The sequence below is a fragment of the Scyliorhinus torazame genome, chromosome 6, assembly GCF_047496885.1.
Source record: "Scyliorhinus torazame isolate Kashiwa2021f chromosome 6, sScyTor2.1, whole genome shotgun sequence".
NCBI classification, from domain to species: domain Eukaryota; kingdom Metazoa; phylum Chordata; class Chondrichthyes; order Carcharhiniformes; family Scyliorhinidae; genus Scyliorhinus; species Scyliorhinus torazame.
The window spans coordinates 105,540,050-105,564,888 of NC_092712.1; the positions used below are offsets into that span (position 1 = coordinate 105,540,050).

At 47.1% G+C, this 24,839-nt stretch overlaps 1 protein-coding gene across 10 annotated transcripts in view; it reads right to left on the reverse strand.

Annotated features, from left to right (window-relative positions):
• Window positions 1-24,839, reverse strand: part of adam22 (ADAM metallopeptidase domain 22) — a 588,297-nt gene that overhangs the window by 334,841 nt on the left and 228,617 nt on the right. For all 10 annotated transcript variants that reach the window (XM_072508619.1, XM_072508628.1, XM_072508623.1 and 7 more), the window contains exons 7-9: window positions 13,358-13,427; window positions 10,796-10,860; window positions 2,495-2,569 (exon numbers count right to left, since the gene is read on the reverse strand). In XM_072508619.1, the coding sequence (XP_072364720.1) occupies window positions 2,495-2,569; window positions 10,796-10,860; window positions 13,358-13,427 (210 nt within the window). The remainder of the gene's footprint in view (window positions 1-2,494; window positions 2,570-10,795; window positions 10,861-13,357; window positions 13,428-24,839) is intronic.

The following is a 24,839-nucleotide window of genomic DNA, read 5'->3' on the forward strand; positions in this document are numbered from 1 at the left end:
CGAACGACCTGTCCTGCATGCTATGCTGCCTGCTTCTGGTGGCTACTGGCTTGCAATCGGCGGTGAGGTTTGCGAAGAGGGGGCGGGGGTCGATTTTTAGGGTCACGAGGCTGCATATGGTGAGTGGGGGCAGGGCCCCGAACTTAAGAGCTCCTGAGGTTGCACTGGACGTTGAGTCCCAAAAGGAGAGGAGCGCAGAGGTCTGGAAGCACATATAGTTGAAAATTAGCGTATTCAGCGCCCTGTATCACTCGGGTTGCAGTAGTGCACCCTTGGATTTGCACCGAGTGCGATCCAGAGGCGAGGGAAATGGTTTGTTGCGTCGGGAATATTGGGAGCGAGCAGCGTCTTACCATGTCCGGATGAATGAAGCTCTCTATGCTCCCGGAGTCGAAAAGGCAAGGTGTCTCGTACCCGTTAACCCGGACGGCCATCATGGAGCTCCGGAGGTGCCTGGGTCGCGACTGGTCCAGGGTGACAGTGCTGAGTCGTGGGTAGCCGGCGGCGTGATCGGAGGTACTGGGACGGCCCCGCGATGGCTGTCCGTGTAGGTCGAGCGTGGCGGGCGGTGAGGAAGGTGGCGTCCAAGATGGCGGCCCCCATGGATCGCACGTGGCCGGCCACGTGTGGGAGGATGACCAAGATGGCGGTCCCCATGAGTCGCACGTGTTGTGCGGAGGCGGATTCGGCAGACATGCTGCCACCTTGCGGGGTCTGCGGGCCTGTGAGTCTGTGAATCGGGTCTGTGAGTTTGAGTTCTTAGACCTGGCCAGGCAGACCTTGGCAAAGTGTCCTTTTTGCCTGCAGCTGCTGCAGTTCGCATTGCGGGCCGGGCAGTGCTGTCGAGGGTGTTGGGACTGGCCGCAAAAGTAGCAGGGTAGCCCCCCATGATGGGCGGGCGGCCGTGCGGCACAGGCTTGGGGTAGTCTCTGGTGGGGGGCCCACGAGGGGGTCGCGTGGTCGGCCGGGAACGCAGTAAGGCTCTGAAAAGCGACCTCCAGAGAGGTAGCCAGTTTTACCGTGTTGTCCAGGTCCTGGGCCCCTTTTACGAGCAGGCGCTGTCTCACATAGTTCGATCGGACCCCCGCCACGTAAACGTCTCGGATGGCGAGCTCCATGTGCTGAGTGGCCGTAACGGCCTGTTAGTTACATTTGCGCACGAGTGCTTTGAGGTCGCGTAGGTAATCATCTAGCGACTCACCAGGGCGCTGGTGGCGAGTGGTGAAGACGAGTCGCGCGTAGACCTCGTTCACAGGCCGCACGTAGAGGCATTCGAGTGGTGCGAGAGCCTCTGTATAGGAAGCGGCTTCGTCGAGCTGGATAGAAATGCAATGGTTCACCCGTGCGTGGAGGAGGCTCAGCTTCTGTTCATCAGTGACGGATGGCGTAGACGACGCGGCGAGATAGGCCTTGAAGCATCGAAGCCAATGTGAAAACATTTATTTCGCCTCTGCGGCCTGTGGATCGAGTTCCAGTCTGTCAGGTTTGAAGGCTGGTTCCATAGTAGTATTTTAAGATGATTAAATTGATGCGACCATCAATTCACTCGAAGACACATGGAGAAGTAAACCGTGGTTTTAATCAGCTTAGAACTGTGCCTGCCTGCGACCGGTACAATACTGAAGGCGGCCCCGCAGGTCAGCTGCTCTTATACTTCCTCTAAAGGGGTGGAGCCATGAGCGGAGCCCGTACATGCCCCAACATATCCCCCTGTTGGTGAAGCCACACAATGGCCCATAGGTGGAGCCCACAGGGTTAATAACATAACATAACATAATACAGTGCACTGATGAATTATCAGTAACATGCCCAAGAACCAATTGATGTGAAACTATGGTGCTTTGTTTCATTTCAAGCTATGCTTTCAAATCCACATTTTAAAAATTCCAACACTGCCTTCCTTTAACGTCTAAGCGTTGTCTGGTTATGCTCCTGTCCTCAGACATTCTCAGCTGTGCCCTCACCACGTCAGGGAAAGGTTTTTCTAATCTTTTAATTATCAATTTCCTTACCATCATCCATTACAAACTTCAGTCACAGAAAACTCTACATCCTCACTGTTCTTATGCTTATTTTATGGCTTATGGTGCCCGAACAATAAATTGTTTGCATTCCCACTTTCCTCAGGGTATTTTCTCGAACCATGCAGTCACTTTGCACTCCACGTTCCTCCAAGTAACTGTATATTCCTTGCTTTCTCTGCTTCAGAAACAAAAATCAACGTTTCCGTTATTGCATCCCTCGTCCTGGGAATTCTACTGATTCAGTATTCCTTGTTACGACTTCACCAACTCTGAAACATTTAAAAACCAACATCTTTAATTAAGCCTTCAGTCTGATTCCTAAACTCCTTCACTCCCTGTTTGCTGTCCAACTCTGCCCTAGATGCCCTTTTGCTTGAGGAAAGTTATATTCATGCAAGTCCTTATTCTGCAAATTATGTCGAAGAATCAAAGGCTAAATAATCCTGAATCTGATTAAATGTGGCCTTTACCATAAAATGGTCATTAACAACCATAAGCTCAATGTACTTTGTCTCGTCTTGAACATTCCGGCGTATTCGACGTATCTGTAATGAGAAACAGAATGGCTAAATAACAAATTGTATCTTATGCCTTTACCATTTTCACTTAATCAAATGCAGGGTGTGAAGCTCACGCATTTCAAGCTTTGGGTGGGTGATATCTTGAAGGGAGTTACAGGGGAAGTTGACATTGTGATGTACATCAGATGAAAAAGGGAATAAAAAGTACGGGAAGAATTCAGGCACAAATAGAAAAAAGGAAGGAAATCTGGAGGTGTGCAGAAATGGCATAACTTTATGGCGAAGAGAAAAAAATTATAATGGTTAGTAGATACAGAATGCAAAAGCATTGTGGCTGGTATTCGCTGCTATTCCTCTGCTGTTTCATGGAGCATATGTGGGGAAAAACGTCAGAGATAAGCTCCATCATGTCCCGTGGTCCATTCTTCTATCCCTACAACTTCCTCCAGGCAGGAATAGGAAGCATTCATTGTGGATGTGTTTATAATGGACCAGCATATTCTAAGTATGTGTCAATGGCAGAAACAGATAGTCTATAATCACACTGAACACAAGGCCCTGAGAACAACCAGTGAGCCAGCTTCCTGAACTGCTGCAGTCCACATGATGAAGCTACTCCCACAGTATTGTTAGATAGGGAGTTCCAAGATTTTACCGAGTGATGATAAAACAACAGTGATATATGTTCAAAGTAGGAAGGTGTGCGACTCAGAGGTGGGGAGATTGGTAGTGATGGCATTCCATCCACCCATTGCCCTTCAGTTGATTGTACGACTGGTTTGTGATGCAGAGCAACACCAACAGCACAGGTTAAATTCTGGTACCGGCCGTGGTTATTCATGAAGGCCCGGCCTTCTCAACCTTGCCCCTTGCCTGAGGTGTGGTGACATCACCAGCCAGCTCCCAAAGGGGTGAGTAGCCTTTGGTCCTTGTATGTGGGAGAGGGAGCAGGTTTCGGATGGGTTTCCAAAAAGGCCATGGTGAATTGCTATACAGCATCCCATAGTTAGGATGCACTCAACCATGTCAAGAAGGAAATGGATTCCGACAGCCCCGGAGGGATACTCAGGGAGTCGGTAGTAATAGCTTTGTTGAGAATTTGGAGGCAGTTTCAACAGCACTTCGGGTTGGGGGCAGGGTCAAGGGAAATGCCGATTCAGGGGAACCATAGATTTGAGCCAGGGAAGTGAGATGGAAATTTTCGGAGATGGGAGGAGAAAGGAATTAGGACACTAAAAGATTTGTTTCTTGGGGGTCGTTTTGCGCGATTGAAGGAGCTAGGAGCGAAGTATGGGCTGGAGCAGGGAGAAATATTTAGATACATGCAGGTTTGAGACTTTGCCAGAAAGGAGATACAGAGCTTCCCAGTAGAGCTGGCTTCCACATTGCTGGAGGAGGTGCTGACGACAGGGGGACTGGAGAAGGGGGTAGTATCAGCGGTTTACGGGGCTATTTTGGAGGAGAAGCTGCCGCTAGAAGGGATCAAGGCAAAGTGGGAGGAAGAGCTAGGAGAGAGTATGGAGGAGGGGTTCTGGTGTGAGGTGCTCCGAAGGGTGAACACCTCCACCTCATGTGCGAGGTTGGGGCAGATACAGCTGAAGGTGGTGTATAGAGCGCACTTTACAAGGGCATGGATGAGCCAGCTCTTTGAGGGGGTAGAAGATGTGTGAGAACGTTGCAGGAGGGGGGGGGGGGGGTGGGGGGTGCAAACCACATTCATATGTTTTGGTCCTGTTCAAAGCTGGAGGATTACTGGAAGGAGGTGTTTAGGGTAATCTCTTAAAATGGTGCACGTGAAACTGGACTTGGGAGATATATTCGGGGTGTCGGATCAGCCGGGGTTGGAGACAGGCGAGGAGGCAGATGTTGTAGCCTTCGCCTCGTTGATCGCCCGAAGGCGGATCCTGTTAGGGTGGAGACCAACCTCTCCACCCTGTGCCCTGGCATGACGGGGTGACCGTCTAGAATTCTTGATGCTTCGAAAGGTCAAATTTGAACTGATGGGAAGGATGGGGGCGTTATTTATTATGCACTTTCAATAATTGGATCACATCGAACACTAGAGGGGGTTAGGGAGGCTGGGAGGATTGGGGGGAGAGGGACTATGGGTGTTCCTGATTCCTTTTTGTCATTTGTTTATGTTAACATGCGGGCCAATGTCTGGGGTTTGGTGGGAGGATGGGACCGTCGTTATTGATATGTGGATTGGCATTACATTTGTTACTTATTATTGTTTATTGTTGGGTGTAAATTTGGGAGAAAATGTGAAAAAGGCGAATAAAAAATGATTTTAAAAAAAAGAAGGGAATGGATATTTAGGCTAGTGAATGTGCTCCTAGTTAAGTCAACTAATTGAGGCAGTGGTACAGTGGCATTGTTACTGGACTAATAATCCCGAGACCCAGGGTGATGCTCTGGGAACCCGGGTTCAAATACTACCATGGCCGATGCTGAAATAAAAATCTGGAATTTAAAGTCTACTGATGACCATAAAACCATTATCAATTGTCGTAAAAACCCATCTGGTTCACTAATGTCCCTTTAAGGAAGGAAATCTGCCATCCTTAGCTGGTCTGGTCTATATGTCTCCAAACCCACATCAACGTGGCTGACTCTTATATGCCCTCTGAAATGGCCTAACCAGACACTCAGTTCAAGGACAATTAGGACTGGGCAATAAGTGCAGGTCCAGCCATGAATGAATAAAATATTTTTTCCCTTAGTGGTTTTGAATTGAACCCATCCAAACAAATCAGCAGTGTTGCTTCTTACTCCACGGAGATGATGATTAATTTGCAGCAGAATACTCATCCTCTGGCCTGCTCCATCAGCTACAATATGCCCTTATTTATCGAAGAAAAATGAATAAAAGCTACAGGAAAGGCAGACTATCAAAGAAAAACTGTGATTACGAAATATAGTAAAATGAGACAAACGAGAGGAAACTACTGACGATAATTCACCACATACATAGGTCAAATATTTCACATAGAAAAGCATCCATAAACGTGATACTTCAAATCACCATTAAAATGGAATATGGCTTAGAGTAACAATCGTCACAAATTTCTTGATATGCTAAGGGACTGTGCCATAAATCAGCATTTAAGGGAAGGCACAAAAGGAAGTTTATTTTTTAAAATAAATATAGAGTACCCAATTATTTTTTTTCCCAATTAAGAGGCAAATTAGTGCTGCCAATCCACCTAACCTGCACATCTTGGCTTGTGGGAGTGAAACCCACCCAGACACGGAAGAATGTGCAAACTCCACAGACAGTGACCCGGGGCTGGGATCGAACCCGGGTCCTCAGCGCCGTGAGGCAGTAGTGCTAACCACTGTGTCACAGTGCCGCCCACAAAATGAAGTTATATTTAACCAAATAGAGACATTGTGGCAGTAAAATGGAAAGATATAAAGCAGAGGATGAAAATTATTTTTTTGATCGTCAGACATGATTTTACTTCTTTGGTTGCAGCTTATTATTTGCATGATGGAAACATGAACAACATTGAAGAAAGCCTCCATTGTGCTAACATTAGAGATAAAGGAAAGATATTCCAGTATTTCAAGTTGTTTGGTAAAAATGATAGTGGGACACTTTAAGGAAAAGCTCAAAAGAGTTAAAGCCTGTTAAAACATTTTTAAAAGTACATATATGCCAGCAATAACATAAACAGAGGTGATTCGAAATTCACTAAAAAAAAGTAGCACTGGAGAACTAGAAAAGAGCAAATCTATGGTTGCTCTTATTTCAAAATAGATCTGCTGAGTATCCAGATAGCCGAGGAAAATTAGTCTGACATCACTACCAGTAAAATGATGGTATTAATTATCAAGGACAAGATAGCAAAGCATTTTGTATAAACTAACATTAACAGTCAGCATGGATTTACAAAATGGAACCCATGCCAGGTCAACTTAATAGATTTTTTTTGCAAGTGTAACAAAAGATAAGGATAGAGAAAAATTATATGATATAACAAACCTTTAAAATAAAGCCTTGAGTTAACTGCTTGCTTCCAAACCCACTCAGATTCACTGTTTCCTGATCAACTTTGCCTCTGCCTCTGGAGGCCTTTAGGCCATGATGACCAGGACATTGAGGTGAACACGCAGGAAGAGGAATGCCATCTCACTAATAGATGTGAACGGGTATGATATAATCAGGATTACGGAGACATGGCTGCAGGGTGGCCAGGGTGAGAACTGAATGTCCAGAGGTACTCAGTATTTAGGAAAGACGGACAAAAAGGAAAATGCGGTGGGGTTGCATTGCTGGTTAAGGAGGAAACTGTAAGCCTACTTGTGACAAGAAAGATTATTATTATAAATAATAAAAAGTATTATTATTATTAACTAACACAATAGTGAGGGAGGATATTAGCTCTGACAATGCGGGATCTGTATGGCTACAGCTGAGAAACAGCAAGGGACAAAAGGCGTTAGTGGGTGTCATATATAGACCCCGAACTGCAGTGACATTGTTGGGAATGGAATTAAGCAGGAAATTAGAGATGCATGTGATAAAGGAACAACTGTAATTATGGGTGATTTAAGTCTGCATATAGATTGGGAAAATCAAATTAGCCATAATACCATAAAGGAGGAATTCCTGGAGTGTATTTCATAGAATTTACAGTGCAGAGGGAGGCCATTCGACCCATCGAGTCTGCACCAGCTCTTGGAAAGAGCACCCTACCCAAGCCCACACCTTCACCCTCCCAATAACCCCACCCAATACTAAGGGCAATTTTGGACACTAAGGGCAATTTAGCATGGCCAATCCACCTAACCTGACCATCTTTCGACTGTGGGAGGAAACCGGAGCACCCAGAGGAAACCCACACACACACTGGGAGAACGTGCAGACTCCACACAGACAGTGACCCAAGCCAGGAATCGAACCTGGGACCCTGGAGTTGTAAAACAATTGTGCTAAACACTATGCTACCGTGCTGCCCTCTGGGCCCTCTGGGAGTGCATACGGGATGGTTTTCTGGATCAATATGTTGAGGAGCCAACTAAAGAACAGGCCATCTGAGATTGGGTACTGTGTAATGTGAACGGAATCATTGGCAACCTAGTTATGCGTGACTCCTTGGGGATGAGCGACCATAATATGATAGAATTTGTCATCAAAATGGAGAGTGAAGTGGTTGATTCCAAGAGTAGGATCCTGAATCTTAACAAAGGAAACTACAATAAAATGAGGTGTGAGTTGGCTATGATCAACTGGGGAATGTTACTTAAAGGGATGACAGTGGATAGGCAATGGCAAACATTCAAAGAGTGCATGGAAGAACTGCAACAATTGTTTATTCCTGTCTGACGCAAAAGTAAAACGGGAAAGGTGGTGAATCCATGGCTTACAAGGGAAATTCGGGCTAGTATTTGATCTAAGGAAGTAGCATATAAATTGGCCAAGAAAAACAACAGGTTTGAGGATTGGGAGCTGTTTAGAATTCAGTAAAGAAGGACCAAGGGATTAAGAAGGGGAAAATAGAGTACAAAAGTAAGCTTACAGAGAACATAAAAACTGACTGTAAAAGTTTCTATAGGTATGTGAAGAGAAAATGATTGGTGAAGACAAATATACGTCCCCTACAGTCAGAAACAGGGGACTGTATTATAGAGGACAAAGAAATGGCTGAGCAACTAAATACATACTTTGGTTCTGACTTCACAAATTAGGACACAAAAAAGATGCCATAAATGTTGGGAAATGCAGGGCTTAGTGAAAAGGAGGAATTGACGGTGATCAATATCGGTAGAGAAGTGGTGTTGGGGAAATTGATTAGATTGAAGGCTAATAAATCCCCAGGGCCTGAGAATCTGCATTCCAGGGTACTGAAGGAGGTGGGTCGAGAAGTAGAGGATGCATTGGTGGTCATCTTCCTGGATTCTATAAACTGCGGAACAGTTCCTGCATATTGGATGGTGGCTAATGTAACCCCACTATTTAAAAAGTGAGGTCGCGAGAAAGCAGGCAATTATAGACCAGTAAGCCTGTCGTCATTGGGGGGAAAATTCTAGAATCCATCATCAAAGATATTATAGCAGAGCACTTAGAAAACAGTGGCAGTATTGGAACAGTCAACATGGATTTATGAAGGGAAATCATGCTTAACAAATCTACTGGAATTCTTCGAGGATGTAACTAGCAAAATTGATAAAAGGGAACCAGTGGATGTGGTGTATTTGGACTTTCAGAAGACTTTTGACAAAGGTCCCACATAAAGGATTAGCATGTAAAATTGAAGCACATGAGATTGGGGATAGTGTATTGAGATGGATAGAAAACTGGTTGGCAGACAGGAAACAAAGAGTAGGAATTAACAGGTCTTTTTCAAATTGGCACGCAGTGACTAATGGTGTGCACAGGGATCGGATAGGACCCCAGCTATTCACAATATATATCAATGATTTGGATGAGGGAACAAAACGTCATATCTTGACATTTGGGTGGGAGGGTGAGCTGTGAGGAGGATGCAGAGATCCTTCAGTGTGATTTGGACAATTTGAATGAGTGGGCAAATGAATGGCAGATGCGGTATAATTTGGATAAATGCGAGGTTATCCACTTTGGTAGCAAAACCAAGAAGGCAGACTAGTGTCTGAATGGTCATAAATTAGGAGAGGGGAAGATGCAACAAGATGTCCTCTTACACCAGTCACTGAATGTAAGCATGCAGGTGCAGCAGGCGGTAAAGATTGCAAATGGTCTGCAGGCCTTCATTGCGAGAGGATTCAAGTACAGGAGCAGGGATATCTTGCTGCAATTATACAGGGCCTTGATGAGGCTACACCTGGAATGTTGTGTGTAGTTTTGTCTCCTTATCTGAGGAAGGATGTTCTTGCTGTTGAGGGGGTGCAGCGAAGGTTTACCAGACTGATTCCTGGGATGGCAGGACTGACGTACGAGGAGAGATTGAATTGGTTAGGATTGCATTCGCTAGAGTTCAGAAGAATGAGGGGGGATCTCACAGAAACCTATAAAATTCTAACAGGACTGGACAGGGTAGATGCAGGAAGGATGTTCCCGATGGTGCATGTGTCCAGAACCAGGGCGCACAGTCTGAGGATACGGGGTACACCGTTGAGATTTAGGACAGAGATGAGGAGAAATTTCTTCACCCAGAGAATGGTGAGCCTGTGGAATTCGTTAGAAACAGGAAGTAGTTGAGTCCAAAATATTGTATGATTTCAAAAGCAGTTAGATATTGCAGTTAGGGCGAAGGGGATCAAAAGATATGGGAGAAAGTGGGATTAGGCTATTGAGTTGGATGACCAGCCATGATCATAATGAATAGCAGAGTGGGCTAGAAGGGCTGAATGGCCTCCCCCTGCTCCTATTTGTTTCTATGGTTCTATCTTGACCTCCAGTAGTTGTAGGAAAATGCCGCGCTCCTGGGGTGCGTCCTGACGATCCCAAGGCAAAGTAAAGGGGAAAAGATTCAGCAAAATAAGTCTCCACTCCCTTTCCCTGGCATTGCAAAATTGACCCTCTGAAAGAGCATCCTATCTAGGCCCACGTCCCCACCCTATCCCCATAACCCAGTAACCCAACTTAAACTTTTGGACACTAAGGGACAATTTAGCATGAGCAATAAACCTAACCTGTACAACTTCGGACTGTGGGAGGAAACTCGAGCACCGGGAGGAAACCCACACAGGCACGGGGAGAACGTAGCACAGCATCGCACAATTTCTACAGTGCAGGAAGCCATTCAGCCCATCGAGTCTGCACTGACCCTCTGAAAGAGCACCTCACACAGGCCCACTCCCCACCCTATCCCTGCCGCCCCACCTAACCTGTACATCCTTTGACACCAATGACAATTTTATCATGGCTAAACCATTTAACCTGCACTCCTTTGGACTGTGGGAGCAAACCGTAGCACCCGGAGGAACCCCACAAAACACAGGGAGAAAGGGCAAACTCCATTCAAACAGTCACCCAAGGCCGGAATTGAACCTGGGTTTCTGGTGCTGTGAGGCAGCAGTGCTAACCACTGTGCCACCGTGCTGCTCATGCCGATCTTAAATACTAAACATTCAGCCAGAAAGCACATTGCTGAATACTGCTACAGCGTTTCTCAAATACTAATGTTGTGCTGCTTTAATGTGCAATGTGGCAAATGAACGGAGCTAAAACTTCTCCGTATGGATCAAGTGCGATAGAGATATTTACTATAATCATTCCAATTTACATTTTAATGAATTTATTTTTGAAACTATTGAACATACCTGTCTTTTTTTCCTCAAAAGGGCAGTTTGCCTAGCATCAAAGAGACCATTCCTTTCGACATTTTCTGAAAGAAATATACATCACAAAACATAATTCATATCAACAAATTTAAATCAATACAATTATGGTTAATTACTCAACAGAAATATAGAACTTTGTCAGAAGCGGTAACAATATTCACAATGTATGTGTCACTGAAATGCTGAATATATTGTCGGCACTATACGGAACACAAATTTTCATGCAGAAAACTATTTATAACTGGAATTATTTTAAAGAGTATAATTTTTATCACTACAACATTGTGATATACAACACAAAAGTATTATTTTTATGACTTCTTCAAAAATAAGAGGAATTCTCAAGAGGAATTAAAGTTAAAATTGAATCGCACAAATTGAGTTTGTTACTCCATTACCACTCTGCAGTAGCTTTAATCCCACTATTTTCACTAGTGGCTAAGGCCTGATTCAAGCGGAAGCCTAATGAATATAATAGTAATAATAATCTTCATTGTCACAAATAGGCTTACATTAACACTGCAATGAAGTTACTGTGAAAAGCCCCTAGTCGCCACACTCCGGCGCCTGTTCGGGTACACAGAGGGAGAATTCAGAATGTCCAAATTATCTAACAGCACGTCTTTCGGGATTTGTAGGAGGAAACCATAGCACCCGGAGGAAACCCACGTAGACGACGTGCAGACTCAGTGATCCAAACCGGGAATTGAACCTGGGACCCTGGAGCTGTGAAGCAACAGTGCTACCCACTGTGCTACCGTGCTGCCCACTACGCTAATTGGAATACAATGCTTTGTCTGATTGTATTGGCAACAATAATTTCTGGTTTCATAAATTAATCATTTCCAAGAACTTATTATGGAAAAATGCCCATTTTATTTTATGTTTTAATTTTGCCTTCAATTATCTGCATCACATAATTTTCCACCAAGTGGATAGGCTAATGTACTGTCCCTTTGCCACTGCTCTTCTAGAGGTAAAAATTGGTAAGCATTGCACCTGTTTTTGTTTACTCATTAATGGAATGCGGGCATCACTAGCTGGGCCAGAATTTGTTGCCCATCCCTTATTGCCCTTGAACTGAGTGGCTTGCTAGGCCGTTTCAGAGGACATTTAAGAATCAACCACATTGTATGTGTCTGGAGTCACATGTAGGCCAGACCAGGTAAGGATGGCAAATTTATTTTCCTAAAGGAAATTGGTGAACCAAATGGGGTTTTACGACAATCGACAATGGTTTCATGGTCATCATCAAACCTTAATTCCAGATTTGTATTGCATTCAAATTTCACTATCTGCTGTGGTGGGATTTGAACCTGGGCCCCAGGGCATTATCCTGGGTGCCTGGATTACTCACCCAATGACAACACAACTGCAGCACCGCTTCCCCCTTTTCAGACATGATTGCAATGCTAATCAATTCAGCAGTGAGTTGGCCTGCTCCCAATCTGCAGGAGCATTTGAGCCGCCACTAAATTTGCCGGGTGCATTTTGTAAGCATTCTGCTGACCACCTAAAATAAACTTGTTAATATGGTCTGAGCTCCAATTTCAGGCAGCCTCCAGTTTCCTAGTTGGGATGTACGCTGCTTGCACAGCACTGAGTGTAGGAAAAAAAAGGGGCATGGATTATGTTTTATCCTTATGTTTTGCCACTCAGAGTACACCAGATACTCAAGGGAATATCTGAGAAACTATGGGGGCGATTTTGTGCCCGTATCCACCATCAGCGCGAACGCGACGCAAGTGCAAAACCTCGCAAGAATAGGGAAATGAGATTCTCGTTGGCGAGATCCTGTTTCCCGATTTACCATACCCCTCAGCAATGACGTAATAAGCTTCAACCCTTTCATTTTAATACATTTCAGTGCTTTTACCTATAATTCGTAAGTCTCTCTTTCCCCTCCACCGCCCCCCCCCCCCCCCCCCCCCCGCCACCAGATGATCTCCCCTCACTGAATATTCAAACCTCACCAACAGGATGCAGGGTGATGTTTCTTTCTGTGCGGATCAGGGCGCCCGGATTTTTGTGGAGCTGGCCTCGCTGGCTCTATCGGGTCTCGCCCAGTCACAGTGATGATGCAAACCACCCCCACTGATTTTTTTTTTACCCCACAGTGGTTCAAAATCTGGACTAAAAACCCAGCTGTGCAGCTGGAGAGCTACATATCGTGTTTCGATCAGAACCTGACATTCTGACAAAATATTGGCAAATGCCACTTATTAAAGGCAATATTGACTGTGTATGATGGTGTAAAATGCCAATGGCAAATCAGTAGCCCATTTTGACTGCCTGGAAGCAACCCATGCCACAGATATGCATCCTATCATTAGTGGGTCAAGCAATTGTGTTTCCATCCATAATATAGAATACATAATATGTAATTTCAGAACATCATGTATTGATTCAATTTTGATTTTTCATATGAAGTCATGTGTGTCTTTGTGCTAAAATAAACCATCACGTCAATCAATTCTTCATGGATGTGCTAAGATTCTGTTAGAAAATTCTGAAACATACTGAACATCACTGTGATCTTACCGGATAGTAGAAGCTGTAAAGGAACATCACGGCCAGCAACCTGATAAACTAAATGAGGCTCAGTCTCATTCTGTGAGGAAAAAGGGAACTGAATTAAATACCTTCAATATTTCTGCCCTAAAACAGAGAATGTTGGAAATACTCTGCAGGTTAGCATCTGAAAATAGGAATGATGGGTTAACAATTTGGATGTAACCTTTTGTCAATGTTCTTCTGTTTTATTTTCAATTTCCAGCATTTAGCACTTCTCATTCCAGCATTTGCCATAAATCGCACATATCAATGCTGCATTCAACATAGCAACATGAATAGGAACAGAATTCAGTGTCTCTTGAGTCTGCTCAAACACTAAGATCATGGCTAATTTGATTATTGCCTTAACTCCGTTTTACAGCCTGTACCCTAAAATGTAGATGGTTCACAGTGCTGCCACTAGATGTCAGTGTTGAGAGAGTGAACATTTATTTGATTTGATTTGATTATTGTCACATATATTAGTATACAGTGAAAAGTATTGTTTCATGCCTGCTATACAGACAACGCATACCGTACATAGGGAAGGAAGGAGAGACTGCAGAATGAAATGTTACAGTCATAGCTAGGGTGTAGAGAAAAGATCAACTCAATACGAGGTAGGTCCATTCAAAGGTCTGATGGCAGCAGAGAAGAAGCTGTTCTCGAGTCGGTTGGTACGTGACCTCAAACCTTTGTATCTTTTTCCTGACGGAAGAAGGTGGAAGAGATTATGTCCGGGATGCATGGGGTCCTTAATTATGCTGGCTGCCTTTCCAATGCAGCGGGAATTGTAGCCAGAGTCCATGGATGGGAGATGGTTTGCGTGATGGATTAGGCTACATTCACTATCTTTTGTAGTTTCCTGCGGTCTTGGGCAGAGCAGGATCCATACCAAGCTGTGATACAACTAGAAAGAATGCTTTTTGTGGTGCATCTCTAAAAGTTGGTGAGAGTTGTAGCTGACATGCCAAATGTCCTTAGTCTTCTGAGAAAGTAGTCATTGGTGGGCTTTCTTAACTATAGTGTCAGCATGGGGGGACCAGTACAGGTTGTTGGTGATCTGGACACCTAAAAATTTGAAGCTCTCGACCCTTTCTACTTTGTTCCCATTGATGTAGACAGGGGCATGTTCTCCACTATGCTTCCTGAAGTCATGACAATCTCCTTTGTTTTGTTGACATTGAGGGAGAGATTATTGTCGTCACACCAGTTCACTAGATTCTCTATCTCATTCCTGTACTCTGTCTCGTCATTGTTTGAGATCCGACCCACTACAGTGGAGTCATCAGCAAATTTGAAAATCGAGTTGGAGGGGAATTTGGCCACACAGTCATAGGTGTACAAGGAGTATAGTAGGGGGCTGAGGACACCTTGTGGGGCACCGGTGTTAAGGATGATCATGGAGGAGGTGTTTTTGTGTATCGTTACTGATTGTGGTCTGTGGGTTAGGAAGTTCAGGATCCAGTCACAAAGGGTGGAACCGAGGCCCAGGCCACGGAGTTTGGAGATGAGTTTCGTAGGAATAATAGTGCTGAGGGCTGAGCTGCAGTCAATAAATAGGAGTCTGACGTAGGTGCCTTTGTTATCTAGGTGTTCCAGGGTTGAGTGCAGGGCCAGGCAGATGGCGTCTGCTGTGGACTTGTTGCAGCGGTAGGCGAACTGTAGTGGATCAAGGCAATTCGAGTGGCTGGAGCTGATTCGTGCCATGACTAACATTTCAAAGCACTTCATAATGATGGATGTCAGAGCCACTTCGTCATTTAAGGTGGTGGGTGGGGTGTGAATCAAGCAGATTGCCTTAGCCTGGATGACGACAAGTTTCTTGAGTGTTATTGCAGCTGCACTCATACAAGCAAATGGAGAGTATTCAATCACACACTTGACTTAAGCCTTTTAGATGATGGACGGAGTTTGCAGAGTTATGACGTGAGTCACTCGCCACAGTATTTATATGATCTACATGGCTGGTTCACAGAATCATAGAATCTACGGCACGAAGACAGGCCCTTCGGCCCAAACTGGTCCATGCCAACCAAAAAGCCCATCTAAGCTAACCCCGTTTGCCTGCATTTGGCCCATATCCCTTTAAACCTTTCCTAGCCATGTGTCTGTCCAAATGCCTTTTAAATGTTGTCAATGTCCCTGCCTCAACCACTTTCTACGGCAGCTCATTCCACATACATACCACCCTCTGTGTAAAAGTGTTGCTCCTCTGGTTCCCATTAATTCTTTCCCCTCTTAACTTCAACCTATGCCCTCTAGTTCTCGATTTCCCAACCCTGGAAATAAGACTGAGGGCATTTTCCCTATCCACGCCTCTCATGATCTTACACACCTCTATAAGATCACCCCTCAATCTCCTACGCTCCAAAGAAAAACATCTTAGCAACGTACTCTTTCCCTATAACTCAGTCCCTGGAGTATTGGCAACATCCTGAGGCAACAAATGTGAGGTAATGCATTTTGGAAGGTCTAATGCAGGTAGGGAATATACAGTGAATGGTAGAACCCTCAAGAGTATTGAAAGTCAGAGAGATCTAGGTGTACAGGTCCACAGGTCACTGAAAGGAGCAACACAGGTGGAGAAGGTAGTCAAGAAGGCATACGGCATGCTTGCCTTCATTGGCTGGGGCATTGAGTATAAGAATTGGCAAGTCATGTTGCAGCTGTATAGAACCTTAGTTAGGCCACACTTGGAGTATAGTGTTCAATTCTGGTCGCCACACTACCAGAAGGATGTGGAGGCTTTAGAGACGGTGCAGAAGAGATTTACCAGAATGTTGCCTGGTATGGAGGGCATTAGCTATGAGGAGCGGTTGAATAAACTTGGTTTGTTCTCACTGGAACGACAGAGGTTGAGGGGCGACCTGATAGAGGTCTACAAAATTATGAGGGGCATAGACAGAGTGGATAGTCAGAGGCTTTTCCCAAGGGTAGAGGGGTCAATTACTAGGGGGCATAGGTTTAAGGTGAGAGGGGCAAGGTTTAGAGTAGATGTACGAGGCAAGTTTTTTACACAGAGGGTAGTGGGTGCCTGGAACTCGCTACCGGAGGAGGTGGTGGAAGCAGGGACGATAGTGACATTTAAGGGGCATCTTGACAAATACATGAATAGGATGGGAATAGAGGGATACGGACCCAGGAAGTGTAGAAGTTTGTAGTTTAGTCGGGCAGCATGGTCGGCATGGGCTTGGAGGGCCGAAGGGCCTGTTCCTGTGCTGTACATTTCTTTGTTCTTTGTTTGTTCTTTATCCTTGTAAATCTCTTCTGCACTCTCTCCAGTTTAATAACATCTTTCCTATAGCAAGGTGACCAAAACTGAACACAATACTCCAGGTGCGGCCTCACCAACATCCTGTATAACTGCAACATAAATTCCCAACTTCTAGACTAAATGCCCTGACTGATGAAGGCCAGCATGCCGAAAGCCTTCTTCATTCCCTATCTACCAGTGACTCTACCTTTAGAGAACCGTGCACCTTAACTCCAGGGATCCTCTGTTCCATAATACTTCCTAAGGTCCTACCATTCACAGTGAAAGTCCTACCTTGATTTGACTTTCCAAAATGCAACACTTCACATTCATCTGTATGAAATGAAAAATGAAAATGAATGAAATTAAAATTGCTTATTGTCACAAGTAGGCTTCAAATGAAGTTACTGTGAAAAGCCCCTACTCGCCACATTCCGGCGCCTGTTCGGGGAGGCTGGTATGGGAATTGAACCCGCCTGCTGGCCTGCCTTGGTCTGCTTTAAAAGCCAGCTATTTAGCCCTGTGCTAAACCAGCCCCGTGGGAGAATTGAACTCTACTTACCATTTCTCAGCCCTCTTCCTCAACTTATCAAGATCCTGCTCCAATTTTTGATAACCTTCTTCACTGTCTACAATACCACCTATTTTAGTGTCAGCTGCATTCATTCTTGCTCAGGTTGAGCCTGTAGCCTGAGAAGGCACCAAATTCCCTCAGGAGCTTCATGGTCCCTTCCATGCTGCTTTGCGGGTTCAAGGTGTAGAGGAGCAGATCATCTGCATAGAGTGAGACTCTGTGCCCTCTGTCCCTTTGGATTCCCTTCCACTTTCTCAGCACTCTGACAGCGACCACCAATGGCTCAATTGCCAGGGCGAACAGCAATGGGGATAATGGACATCCCTGCCTTGTGCCTCTGTTCAGCTGGAAGTGTTCAGAGCTGGTGGTGTTGGTCTGCACGCTCACAATAGGGGCATTGTACAGGAGTTTGACCCATGAAGTGAATCCAGTCCCCAGTCAAACTGCTCCAGTACCTCAATGAGGTACCTCCACTCAACTCTTGTCGAAGGCCTTTTGTGCGTCTGAGGAGATGATCATCTCTGATGTTCTCTCCCCGGATGGGGCCATTATAGGTTCAGCAGTTGCCTGATGGTCGCTATTAGCTGTCTACCCTTAACAAAGCCCCTCTGGTCTTCTGCGACCACCTCTAGTATGCAGTTCTCCAGTCGCCTGGCCAGGATGTTTGCAAGCATTATCACATCCTCAATGAGCAGCAAAATGGGTTTGTAGGATCCACATTTGGTTGGGTGTTTGTCTTTCTTGGGTATCAGCGATTGTGTCTTGTTCAGTTCAGTTTCTGTTCAATGGAAAGCCCAAGATATTGATGGTGGGGAAATACGGTGATGGTAATGTCATTGAACATCAAGGAGGCACAGTTAGATTCTTTTTTGTTGTTGGTGGTCTTTACCTGGCACTTGTGTGGTGTGAATGTTACTTGCCACTTGTCAGCCCAAGCCTGATCGTAGTGCAGACCTTGCTGCATATAGACACTGGCTGCCTCGGTATCTGGGGAGTCACGAATGGTGCTGAACATTGTGGAATCATCAGGGAAACAATTCTGATATTATGTTGAGGAAAGGTCATTCATGAAGCAGCTGAAGATGGTTGGGCCTAGAACACCAATTAAGGAACTCCTGTAATGATGTCCTGGAAACTGAGATAATTGACTTCCAACAACCATTACCATCTTCTTTTATTTTTAAAAATAAATTTAGAATATCCAATCAATTATTTCCAATTAAGGGGCAATTTAGCGTGGCCAATCCACCTAGTCTGCACATCTTTGGGTTGTGGGGGTGAAACCCATGCAGACACAGGAAGAATGTGCAAACTCCACACAGACAGTGACCCAGAGCTGGGATCGAACCTGGCACCTCGGCACCGCGAGGCAGCAGTGCTACCCACTGTGCCACCGTGCTGCCCAACCATCTTCTTTTATGCTATTTTTGACTCCAACTAGGGGAGAGTACCCCCCACTCCTCCAATTCCCATTGACTTCAATTTTGCGAGCTCCCCTTGATGCTATAATTGGTCAAATTTTGCCTTGGATGACACATGCAGTGACTCTCACCACACCACTTGAGTTCAGGGGCGGGATTCTCCGACCCCCCGCCGGGTCGGAGAATCGGCGGGGACGGCGTGCAACCACTCCAGCGCCGGCCGAGCCCCCGGAAGTGCGGAGGATTCCACAATGTCCGGGCAGCCCGACGCCGGAGTGGTTCACGCCACTCTTTGGCGCCGGCACGGCCCGCCCGCTGGTTAGGGGAGAATCCCGGCCCAGATCTTTTGTCAATGTTGTAATGAGGCCAGGAACTAATTGGCCCAGGTGGAACCAAACTGAGCATCAGTGAGCAGGTTGTTGCTAAGTAAGAGCTACTTGCTAGCTTAGTCAACAATTTCTCCAACCAGTTTGCAAATGATCAAGTAGGCTGATTGGTGGCAGTTGGCCCAGTTGAATATGCCATGCTTTTTCTCGAGAGGGCACACCACAAGGGGGTGGGATTTGAGCCCGTGTCACCACAGCATGAGCTTAGGCTTCAGGATCTTACCATTTACCTTGTTGGAATTTGAATCCATGGGCATTATTTAACGGCCTTGTCGGTCTGACTTGGTGTCGGGCGATGCTGTTGAATCTCACAAGAAACCTGTTACAACATTTGCAACGCCTCGCAAGATTCAATTGAACCTCGCAAAACATCACGATCTCACTCTCACTAGGCCAGATCCAAATCAACATGCTTGACTGAGCCATTAGCAGCAAATCCATTGGCTGCTGTGGGCATTTGAGGAAGTGAGTAGCCTTCTTCAAAATCGGGTTATCAGCCCAAGGTCTCTGGAGCTGCTGCCCCAGTGATCAGTGAACAAGCTTGGTCGGCGGGATCAGGCGCCATTGGTGGGGGGTTGTTCCTGGGCTGTGGGGTTCAGCACCAGCTGATTCAAATGCCATCCTGCAGATCGTGTATTCTCATACCAAGGGCAACTCCAGCTGCTGCCCTTTGGTCCCCTGTTCTAACCTGCCTGCTTACCACTGGCTGGGGACTAATGGCAATCCCACAATCCTTTGGGAGTATGAGCTTCCCCAATGAGGGGGGCGGAGAAATCATTAGCAGATTCCTTGCATAAATAAAGCTGGCCAGTTTGGAACCAGCTAGAGAGGAGTGAGCAGCAAGGGAGCTGCTGCTGTATATATATGTTGTTGTAAATAGATGTTATTTCTTTCTAATCTTTAACTCGTGCTGGATTCTTTGTGGCCCTCACAAAACTGGTGATGAGGGTTAACGTGGATAGCTGTCTACGCTGCTGAAGCCACCTCCCTGGATTTTTGTTGGATACAGGTTGGAAGTTGTTTTTCTGTTACACCATGCCTCTGTATGGACATTTGGATGTTTTTGATGCTGCGCTGGAAAGTTGGAACCAATACCCACAACGGATGCGTTACTTTTTCCAGGCAAACAACATCACCAAAAACGAGCGGCAGGTGGTCATTTTGCTCACCGCCTACGGCCCACAAACGTTTGCCGTGTATGGAAGGGAAATTAATGAGTTGCCAACTTAAAAGGATGCTGGGAAATGCTAGACTATAGTTCAACACTGCTTTTGAATGAAAATAAGTAGGTCAGGTAACATAAACAAAATACTGCTTAATATTCTGGTCTCAGCCTTATTATGAAAACACATTGTCCTCCGAAAGATAACAAAATGTGTACTCGAGTTTTTTTTAGCCAAGGGCAAGAACATACGTACTTCGTATTTCATCTTTCATACTTTCCTCTACGAGGAATTGTACCGATCCGAGCCCCCACGGGAGGAGGGAGGGATGGGCCGTTTCCTGGACCAATGTGAGGTTTCCAAAGGTGGAAGAGGGACTGGTGGCGGGACTGGGTCCCCGATTGGGCTGGAGGAGCTGATCAAAGGGATAGGAAGCAGGGCCGGATGGTTTCCCGGTCGAGTTCTATAAAAAATATATGGACCTGTTGGGCCCGCTGTTAGTTAGGACCTTTAATGAGGCAAGGGAGGGGGGGGCTTTACCCCCGACGATGTCCCGCGCACTGATCTCCTTGATCCTGAAGCGGGACAAGGATCCCCTGCAATGTGGGTCTTACAGACCGATTTCCTTGCTAAATGTAGATGCCAAGGTGCTGGCGAAGGTCTTAGCCACGAGGATTGAGGATTGTGTGCCACAGATCATCCATGAAGACCAGACGGGGTTTGTGAAGGGGAGACAGTTGAACGCGAATGTGCGGAGGCTTTTGAACGTTATCATGATGCCGGCGAGGGAGGGGGAGGCGGAGATAGTGGTGGCGATGGACGCTGAGAAAGCCTTCGATAGGGTAGAGTGGGGGTACCTGTGGGAGGTGCTGAAGAGGTTCGGGTTTGGGGAGGGGTTTGTCAGGTGGGTTACGCTGTTGTACGAGGTCCCGATGGCGAGTGTGGCCACAAATAGGAGGAGGTCCGAGTACTTTCAGTTGCACCGAGGGACGAGACAGGGGTGTCCCCTGTCCCCCCTGCTCTTCGCACTGGCGATTGAACCCCTGGCTATGGCACTGAGAGAGTCGAGGAACTGGAGGGGGTTGGTGCGGGGTGGGGAGGAGCATAGGGTGTCGCTTTATGCGGACAACCTGCTGCTGTATGTGGTGGACCCGGTGGGAGGAATGCCAGAGGTAATGAGGATGCTTAGGGAATTCGGGGACTTTTCGGGGTACAAGCTCAATATGGGGAAGAGCGAGCTGTTCGTAGTTCAGCTAGGGGACCAGGAGAGGGGGATTGGCGAGCTCCCACTAAAAAGGGCGGAGAGGAGTTTCAGATATTTGGGGGTCCAGGTGGCCAGGAGCTGGGGGGACCTGCATAGGCTTAACTTTACAAGGCTGGTGGAGCAAATGGAGGAGGAGTTCAAGAGGTGGGGCGCGTTGCCGCTGTCCCTGGCGGGTAGGGTGCAGTCAATCAAAATGACGGTGCTCCCAAGGTTTTTGTTCCTGTTCCAGTGCCTCCCCGTGTTTATCCCGAAGGCTTTTTTCAGGCGGGTTAACAGGAGTATAATGGGGTTTGTGTGGGCGCGAGGGACTCCGAGGGTGAGAAGAGTGTTCCTGGAGCGGAGTAGAGATAGGGGGGGGGCTGGCGCTGCCCAACCTCTGTGGGTACTACTGGGCCGCCAATGCGACAATGGTGCACAAGTGGGTGTGGAGGGGGAGGGGGCTGCATGGAAGAGGCTGGAGACGGCGTCCTGTGTGGGTACAAGTCTGGGTGTGCTGGCAACGGCACCGCTGCCACTCCCTCCAAGGAGGTATACCACGAGCCCGGTGGTGGTGGCGGCCCTCAAAATTTGGAGGCGGCATAGGGGGGAAGTTAGGGCCTCGGCGTGGACCCCATTACGGGGGAACCACCGGTTCGCCCCAGGAAGAACAGGTGGAGGGTTTTCGGGGTGGCACAGGGCAGGCATACGAAAGTTGGGGGACCTGTTTGTGGACGGGAAGTTCGCGAGCTTGGGTGAGCTGGAGGAGAAGTACGGGCTCCCCCAGAGTACAGGCTCCCCCAGGGGAACACCTTCAGGTAAGGGCGTTTGCCAGACGGCAGGTGGTGGAATTCCCACGGCTACTGCCACACACAGTACAGGACAGGGTGCTCTCGGGGGGGTGGGTGGGAGTGGGGAAGATTTTGGAAACTTACCAGGTGATGCAGGAGGAGGAGGAGGCCTCGGTGGTGGAGTTGAAAGATAAATGGGAGGAGGAGTTGGGAGAGGAGATCGAAGAGGGGACGTGGGCAGATGCCCTCGGGACGGTGAACAATTCCTCTTCATGCGCGAGGCTCAGCCTCATACAGTTTAAGGTGCTGCACAGGGCACGCATGACCGGGACAAGGATGAACAGGTTCTTTGGGGGTGAGGACAGGTGTGTTAGGTGCTCAGGGAGCCCAGCAAATCACACCCATATGTTCTGGGCATGCCCAGCGCTGGAGGAATTTTGGAAGCGCGTAGCGAGGACGGTGTCGAGGGTGGTAGGATCCAGGGTCAAACCGGGCTGGGGGCTTGCAATATTTGGGGTGGCAGAGGAGCCGGGAGTGCAGGAGGCGAAAGAGGCCGGAATTCTGGCCTTTGCGTCCCTGGTAGCCCAGCGAAGGATTCTCCTTCAGTGGAAAGATACGAGGCCCCCAAGCGTGGAATCCTGGATCAGCGATATGGCAGGGTTCATTAAATTGGAGAGGGTGAAATTTGCCTTGAGTGGGTCGGTACAAGGGTTCTTTAGGCGGTGGCAACCGTTCTTAGACTTTCTGGCAGAACGCTAGACATTGGTCAATGGCAGCAGCAGCTCGGGGGTGGGGGGGGTGCTTTACTTTATTTTTGTTTATGTTATTTACACTGGAAAGGTCTGAGGGTGTGTATACACCTGTTGTCTTAAGTCGGGGTGTTAATGTTAATTTATTATTCAGGTACGGGGGGGGGGGTTTGGGGGGTTGCTTTTTTAGATTGTGTTTTGTACTTACCCCTGTTGGGTTCTTTTTTCTTCCTCATTTTGTTGTTGATATTTTATGAAAACCTTTAATAAAAATTATTTTTCAAAAAATCTTTCATACTTTCCAAGATCTATTTAATATAATCATGCCTGTTTACTTCAAGCTGTTATTTCTGACTATAAAAATATGCTGTCTTCAATCAAATCTCAGAGTGCAGTGCCCTGGCTATGCAGCCGGAGCACTCTCCCTCCACAAATATATTTGTGTAAATAAATTTCCTTAAATCGAACCTCGAGGAATTTGTCTTTATTATAATTTCCACGACAAAGGAGCCTTACGTACCCAGCTGCCCAGACACCAAGGCGTTTGATGAACTTATGAACTTAGTGGGGCAACATTTTAACCCAACCCCGCCCACGATAGTCCAGTGTTACCGGTTTAATACCACTGAGAGGACCCCAGGAGAATCCCTTGCAGAGTTTCTATCCAGGCTACGCAGGATTGCGGAGTACTGTGACTATGGTGGAACCGCGTCAGAAATGTTACGCGACCGTTTGGTTTGCGGTATTAACAATGCGGCCACCCAGAGAAAGGTGTTAGCTGAGCCAACATTGACTTTTCAACAGGCCATTCAAATACTATTATCCCGAGAGAGCGCAGAACGGGGACTGCAGGAGCTACAGGGAGTGGAGGTGTACGCCTTGGGGCGCAACCCCTTCCGTCTAAAAGCGTCTCCCTGCACCCCTGCAGTACCTTGGACGAGGCGACGTCCAGATCGACACCAGTGGCCGTTGGACATTCCTCCCTGAAGGGGGCCTTCTCCAGAACCAATGGATGAGGTGCCATGTCCGTATCGGACTTGTGGGCGCCGACCCCAGCCGACCCCGGCCAGCCCAGTGTCCGTACCTTCCATTTGGATGAACATGGAAACGGAGGACGACAGCCTGCAGCTGCATTGTGTGGCAGCTCTCCATGTGATCCCCATTAAGGTGACAGTACGGATCAATGGTCACCCGCTTGAGATGGAGTTAGACACTGGCGCAGCGGTCTCCGTGATCGCCCAGAGGACATTCGACCGCATCAAGCAGTGCATACAGACCCTTACATTAACCGACACACAGGCCAGGTTGGCCACCTACACGGGGCAACCATTGGACATTGCAGGAACTACGATGACCCCTGTTGTTTATGGACGCCAGGAGGGGCGTTTCCCACTTATCGTGGTGTGCGGCCACGGGCCCAGGCTGTTGGGTCGGGACTGGTTGCGCCATTTGCGGCTGCAGTGGCAGCACATTCTCCAAACAGGTTCTGGAGGGTTGACTGAGGTGCTAGGACGGTACCCAGATGTATTCCAGCCCGGTTTGGAGAAAATAAAAGGGGCTGTAGCCCATATCCAAGTCGAACCAGGAGCCACGCCGCGCTATTTACGGGCGAGCCCGGAGCCTTACGCCTTTCTCGAGAAGGTAGAAGGGGAGCTCACTCGTTTGGAGACCTTGGGTATTATCAGGCCCATCCGTTTCGCTGACTGGGCAGCACCAATTGTACCTGTAATGAAGCCAGATGCCACAGTTCGCTTTGTGCGGCGACTATAAACTTACAGTGAATACGGCTTCCTGGCTCGACCGATATCCAATGCCTCGCATAGAGGATCTCTATGCGAAGCTTGCAGGCGGACTCTCGTTCACAAAAGAAGATATGAGTCTTGCTACAGT